Genomic DNA, 7,209 nt, shown 5'->3' with positions numbered 1-7,209 from the left:
TCTCCTCGGGGGCGGCGAGCTGCGGAAGTGGTGGAAGGTCCTAGAATCGGCGTCGTTGGACAAACCGCTCCGATACCATGTGAAAATTGAAGGATGGCTAGAATTGTTGTTTTGTTATTGTATTGATCTCATCCTCGTATGGGGTATATATAGAATACATGAGAGGTAGAGACTTGGAGTACAAGACAAGTTATACATTGTTTAAACCTATCCGATCTCTACTCCTTATCTCTATCTTTAAACCCATATTATATTCTAACAAATGAATGAGCCAGTAAGAAGCAAACCACCTTCTGGAAATTCACTTTGCCACATGGGAGCATGTGTTCCTACCATCGGAAAAACATTTCGAAATGGCAAAAAACGTTTAGAGCGCATTTTAAAAACCAGGAGCATATGCTCCTGGGTGCCAAAACACCCCTCCCGATCAAGCGTATGTAGCTCTGGTTTCCTGCACGCATACCACGTCCAAACGACTAGAGATGATTGCATCCCTGACCAGCGAGCATTTGTTGGGATCACCAACTGACCGCAGAGCCATACTCATTAAATGAAGAGGAAAGCAACTAACAGCAAATTGATGCAAACTGGAAATCTTACTACTTAAACTCAACTTGGCAGAGCGTACATGGATGATGGATGCAGATTCAAGCGATTGAAGCGCGCGCGGATGACTAACAGTTGGATACGATGCAAAGGATGCAGATACAATACAAGCGCCTGAAGCGCGGCTGACTAGCACATGCAGAGGGCTGCTCTAAGCGAAAGCTTAACTAAAACATGACACTAAACATGACCTTACGGAAGTGACTGAAGCCAAATGACTTGATTCTCCAAAAATGCATGCATAATGCAACAACCTCAAATGAGTGGTCGCAGTGGTGACGGCTAGCCATGGGTTGACCTGGAGGATGCAGAAGAGGCCGACTGGCCGAGTAGTCGCTGATGCCCGCCGAAGAGCTCTGAGACGCATCAGCGAAGATGGCGTCGATGTACAGGTCGCAGCAACGGGAGAGCTGTCGGACCTCCTCCTGTCCCTGTTCGGCGGCTTAGGCTCCTCGAGAGGTAGCTCGACGATGGAAGCCGCGTGCTGAACCTTTGGTCTTCTTCCGCCCGGAAGAGGAGGGGCATGAGCGGCGCATCATCTCGCTGTCAGACGAACTTAAAGCGGCTTTGCGCTTTTTTTTTAGAACGAAGGCTCGAGGATGAGCCCGGCTTTGAATTAACAGAGCCATCAACCGGCCAGGTATTACAGCCAACAAGTGCAGCCCAACGCCACTTACAAAGAAAATAAAACACGAGCGGCCCAAAGATACATGGGTGCTGAAGATACAGCTTACAACACAATACCCAAACTACAAGCACCTAAACTAGATAGATATGAAGATCCGCTTGAAGAAAGGACTGCCCTTGAAGCTCGAAACACTGGCGCCCAAGGAAACATCAGCGACAATGGCATTGCCGACCGCCTTGGCCACAAACACGCCAAAACTCCTGCACTGGACCAGAAAGATACCACACCTTCCTTCTCCCTCGCCGAAGAGGGTCCCTACCCCCTCGTCCTGGCTCGAAGGACGCCGCACCGTCGAGCGAGGAATGAGTTCACCCTAGAACAAGGAAAGGCACGATCTTGGGGTAGCAGACACAGAACATTTGCTCGCATCCGTGTCGCAGCAACGGGCATACCTCACTGGGCATTTAGCACAGACCGCCGGTGTCCAAACAAGAAGAGAGTAAGCTGCAGGAAACGGCACATCGGAGCTGAAGAAGCATTGAGCTTGCGGCGAACAACAGGGAAACAGATCATGCACAGGATGCGAGGGATATGGCCCTGGTGCTCATTGAGCTGCCACGGCTCTGTTGCCGGGGAAGGGGAACCCTTTCCTCTTCCACCCAGGCTCGAGGGAGCCGAGCACCGGCGAACAGGGGATGGCCAGCAAGCACCAAACAGAGAATGGCAAGCCCGGCATCGCTGGAAACCAAGTTGTCACACGGACCCCCGCTGCAATTGCAAACCTCGGATCTAGCACCGCACACCTACACCCTTCTCAACCAGACGACGCCCCCAGGGAGGTTACGACGCCGAGCGCCGCCGCCGCCGAATCCGCAAGGGATTACAGGATTTAACCTTGGAACGGAGGGGAAGGGGTGGGAAGAGGGGATCTCGACGGTGCCTTCAAGAAGGGGAGCCGCGCCCGAGGGCCTGGCCACCGCCGTGGTCGGAGACACCAACCAGGGATTTCTCCCGGTCCCGACGAACACCACCGCAACCAGCTACTAACAGACCGGCAAAGAAGCACCGGCGCTAGCACAGTTTGTGAGCGGGCTAGAGGAAAGAGGAGAAACAACCTTCAGATTTGAGGTCAGAGGGCCACCGGAGCAGCCCACCGACCACGCACCGTGTCCCCCGTCGATCGCCGCCCGCGCGGCCGAGGACGAAGACCCACACCCGCGGGCGCGCCTGCCGCCCTGCCAGATCCGGGGCCGCCACCCCGGCTGCCTAGGCCCTCCACGCAGGTGAAGCCGCCAGATCCCCGCCGCCACCTTCATCGGTGTCGCGCGCGCGTGCCGGAGGGCACCTCGGGCGGCGGCGGAGGGTAGGGAAGGGGGAGGGAGGGGTGGCGGCGGAGGGTAGGGAAGGGGGAGGGAGGGGTGGCGGCGGCGGCGGTTAGGGCAACCCCTGAGTCACCTCAGAGGAGACGACGCGGGGGCGGCGGATCCGGCTTTGCGCTTGCAGATGGAGCCAACACGTGCCCCGTCGTATAACTTCTGGATGCGTGAGCTGCGGCGAGGAGATGGCGCGGCGGCTCTGGGAGCAGGGGAGGCCGCCAGATCCGCCGGGGGGAAAGGGCGGCCTCACTTGCCGCGGCTATGGCGTCCGCCGCGGTGGTAGCGTCGTCGGAGATGGTGATGATGGGCGGCTGGCGGAGCTCAAGGGTGGGTGGGAAGGCGTTCCTACGCTTCCTGGAAAAAGACTGTTCTTGTTGCTTTTCATTATCTGCAAATGTCAATGAAGCACATGTGGTAAACATGTTAGTTTTCTGCTCAAAATTCGATCCACTCTGAAATATTGATAATACTGTCATTAGAGCAACTCCAACGGGCCGACCCAAACGGACGGCGCATTTGTCCGCTTTTTGTCCGTTTGGGTCGGCCGCCCGCCCGGCGTCCGCCCAGTTTTGCATTTGGGTCGGCAGTGCGCCCAACACGCCGACCCATTTCATGTCCGCATTCAACTTTTAAATAAAAAAGGCCCGCGGCCGATCATGTCAGCGGGCATGTCTCATGCCGGCTTCAGAAAATACCACAGTTCATGCTGGCGCACTCACCAGCCGGCCGACACACATGCCAGCACACAAAAAAGGGTGGGACTTGAGTTCGACCACGCCATCGCGGCACCCGTGGTCATGCCGGCACACCTGCCGGCATAAAAAAAGATGGCCCTCGCCGCCATAGATCACTCGTCGTCGAACTTGAGCATGTCGGCCTGCATCTTCTCGAACCACGGCCTCTTCCTTGGCGACACGGTGTTGAGATCCACCTTCATGATCTCCACCCCGGTCATCATGCTCGCAAGAGCCACTTCTTTCGCCTTTGTCTTGGCGTTGGCGGCCTCGATCTCTAGCATCTTGGCTTGCTTGGAGGACGTTGTGCTGGCTAGGGTTTACCCCTAGCATGTAGAGCGCCTCCCTCGTTGCCGCCGCGACGCGGGCGTTGGTGAACTCCTGCTGCGCGGCGGCCTCATCCCTCGCGTCCGCGGCGTGCCTCCGGCCCTTCCTCTTGGCCAACTCCCTTGCACGCTGTTTGGGCGTCAGCGCCTTCTTCGGCTTGGTCGTGGCGCCGGTCTTGCGCGGGGCACGAGGCTTGCCTTTCCCGGAGGGGGCGACGGCGCCGGACGAGGCGAGGGAGGCGAGGCCGGCGGCGGCGTCAAGGTCGAGGTCGATGGCGTCCTCCATGGCTAGTTGGGGGGCAGGGGCGCGCGCGGGCGGAAGTATTTTTGGGGAAAATGGGGGGAAATGGTGGTGGCTGCCACCAACCGACGGGCCCTGGGAGAGGAGTAGGCGCACGCGCGCGCGTCCGTCTCGTGTCCGCGCCGACGCAAATCTGGCTCAAAATTGGGCCGGGAATGGGTCGCCCGCGGACGAAAAACGGACGCGCGTCCGTTTAGGTCGGCGCGTTGGGCCGCCACTTTTGTCCGCGCCGACCCAAACGGACGCGGGCGGACGAAATGGGTCGCCCCATTGAAGTTGCTCTTATTGGCGCTAAGCGGTTGTCAATTCAATTCAGGAATTACTAACACAAGCATTATTTGATAATGAAGAATTGTATTCTCTGAATTTTGCATATATGCATAATGCACCATACTCTAGCTGATACCCTGGAAAATAGAGGAGTATCCGACGGAGTAAAGCTTAGTGGAGTATTTTTACACCATTTTTTTTTTTTAGCCAGGTCTAGCCTATCTCCTATATCTGGTGGAGTAAAACTTACAATTAGCTTATGCATTTTGTAAACAGCGATATGCGTCTCCGTGGCGAGCGGCGACGATGATGACCCCGCCGTCGCCGTTGTTGCCTCTTCCATTCCTCCTACTCCAACTCCTACATGGACACTGCAATGACGTGGCCACCGTCATACCAAACTCGATCTAGCAAGACCTGCGACATCGCCTTCGAGACCGAGGACGCGCTCGAGGACTTCCTCCACTGGGGCGGCCTCCGCAGCAGCCCGGCCTCACCGCTTCCCGGTGTGGGGGCGCGCTGCTCCGGATGGCGCTGGAGTTGGCAGCGACCATGCTGCGCGGGGCTGCAAGTACGCTGGGGCCACGAGCATACCGTGCAGCTTACAACATTGAGCACACGCCCTCCCCGCCTGGGTCGCCTTCTCCGCCACCCCCTCTCGTTGCTTGGTACGCAAGTGTCACCCAGGTGTAGATACCGTCGCCGAGCAAATTCACGGCGAGGTCGCCGCCGTCAACAAGGGGGCTTCACGTGAATCGTCAGCCAGCCACAAGGAGGCCTTTGCACGAAGAAAACTGTTACTCGGCCGCCTCTAGGACGAGGCGAAGGAGTAAATATTATTGCAAGCACGATTTGATTAATTTTTGCAACTAAGAATTAGGGTCCTCATATATCTCCTAGCAAGCTGATCTAGATAGTAAGTAGCCAGACACCAGAAAAATGGGATTCACACATATGCATACCTTTGCAAATATCCATCTGAGGCGCGTGTGGCGTGGCAGGCCTCAAGAACCCAGCAGGCGGATATGGTAGTATAAAAGGATGAACCACCGTTCCACCTCCAACAACAGAAAGCTTGGCCTTGAGGCTGAGGCTCTTTATCTCAATGGCATAATGATGAAACGACTCCCCGCCGGCAGTGCCTGCCCAAACGATGACTAGTCCGGCGACCACCTTCCCGACGTGCTGCACCTGGCAGAATCCGCCAAGCAGCTCCATCCATGGCTTTTCCTTCTCCAACACCCAAATATTGCGGTTGCGACCACCACGGTTCTCCTTGAGTAGCCACAGTTGCAGCCGGCGGTCCTTGACGCACACAAGGCAGCACTTGCCGTCGTCGGTCTCTGGTATTCGAGCGCGCCTCCGAAATGGCTGCCGGGAGAGGGAGCATGGAGAAGTCCCTGGTGCGGGTGTCGAGCAAGAGCGACGAGGCCCCCGCGGTGTCCCCGTCGTGGTTCCAGAACATGAGCCCGGCCGCGTACATCGTCTGGTACGCCGGGGGCGCCGTGACGGTGTCCGCCGCCCAAGGATGGAAGCGCCACCCGTGTGATCTGGAGTCGTACTCGACGGCCCGCAGCCTGCGGCGACCGTCCACCTGCAAGGAGACCACGCGGAAGGAAGCGTCGCCGTCGTCGACCAGGCAGTTGGCGTCGGCGATGTAGCCGTCCGGAAAGGGGTCGTCGTGCGGGCGGTCTATGTCGATGCGGCGGAGAGAGATGGGGTCGTAGACGGAGAGAGATCCTCTGCCTCTGGAGAGGAGGAGGCGGCCGTTGCGGCAGTCGTGGAGGCGCCACGCCGGGTCGTCCTCGAGGCAGGCGAGCAGGAAGTCGCCGGCGTGCGCGATGGCGACGAGGCCGGGGTCGGACCGGGCTGGGCCCGCGAGGTGGAAGAGGGGGAGGCCGGAGGGTTGCCAGCGGGAGAAGACGCCGAGGAAGCCGTGGGGCGACGACGAGGCGTGGCGTGCGCGGAAGCAGCGGAGGAAGCCGGGGTTGGAGGCGACGCGGCGCAGGCGGCCAGAGGCGCGCACGGCGTGCCCGAGGGGGGCCCACGATGGGAGGCGGAGCAGGATCTCCTCCACGTTGTCGTCCTTGAGGGAGTCCATGGTGGTCATCGCCAATTCGATAACCGAGATAAAAACCCTTGCGGGATTGCCGCAATTTCGTGATCAATGGGATCTCTGGATGACGGCAACTTCTCTTTCCTTGTTATTTCACGCTAGCTTTTTCGATGGACGTGAATAAATAAGGATCAGTTTTGCTAAAACACATCTAGATGTGCCATAAGTATTGCATATCTTAGTCCTATATCATTGATCTTATGCGGAGATTCGTGTGAATATTTTTTTCCTTTTCCTTTTTCTTTCTACACTTGCTTGTGTCACTTAGATGTGCAATAATTAAGTTACATCTAGATGTGCCTTCAACAAACCCTTAATTATTCAGTTTTAATAATTAACTCATGATCAGAATGAGGGAACTCAAACGCTTTCCGTTCGCCGGAAAGAATCCCCACAGCGAACCACACATCACGTGGCGAAAACTGAGGAAAAAAAGGCACAGCTTTATAGCAACAAAAAAAAGTTTTTTTAAAGCAACAAAAAGGGCCCGAAACAGAAAACAGAATCAAGAATACAAGCCCAAACTGTGTTGTTTTTTCATTTCAGAAAACAAAATCAAGAATGAGGGAGTCCATGGTGGTCATCGGCAATTCAATCGGCACCGGCACCGGCTTTGGCGGCGTCGTACTCGTAGCTAGGGCAGCCACGATCGCATGCAAGCTAACCGAGATACAACAAACCCTCGCGGGATTGCCGCAATTTCGTGATCGATCGATGGGCATCTCTCGATGACGGGATGGCAACCTCTCCTTCCTTCTTAATTATTTCCACGCTATTTTTTTTTGACGATTACATGCTAGCTTTTTCGATGGACGTGAATAATTAACTCGGGAATGTTCCCACAGGAAGCCC

The 7,209-nt window shown here is 56.4% G+C and overlaps 1 protein-coding gene across 1 annotated transcript; it reads right to left on the bottom strand.

Moving 5' to 3' along the window:
- Positions 1–4,402: 4,402 nt before the first annotated feature.
- Positions 4,403–6,577, bottom strand: LOC123099652 (uncharacterized). The gene has a single exon (XM_044521771.1). The coding sequence runs from the start codon at positions 6,349–6,351 to the stop codon at positions 5,344–5,346; it is 1,008 nt and encodes a 335-aa protein (XP_044377706.1). The 5' UTR covers positions 6,352–6,577; the 3' UTR covers positions 4,403–5,343.
- Between the last annotated feature and the right edge of the window lie 632 nt (positions 6,578–7,209).

This window comes from Triticum aestivum, chromosome 4D, assembly GCF_018294505.1.
Source record: "Triticum aestivum cultivar Chinese Spring chromosome 4D, IWGSC CS RefSeq v2.1, whole genome shotgun sequence".
Classification (NCBI taxonomy): Eukaryota; Viridiplantae; Streptophyta; class Magnoliopsida; order Poales; family Poaceae; genus Triticum; species Triticum aestivum.
The sequence above is the reverse complement of the archived record's forward strand: the minus strand, read 5'-3'. Positions and strand labels throughout refer to the sequence as shown.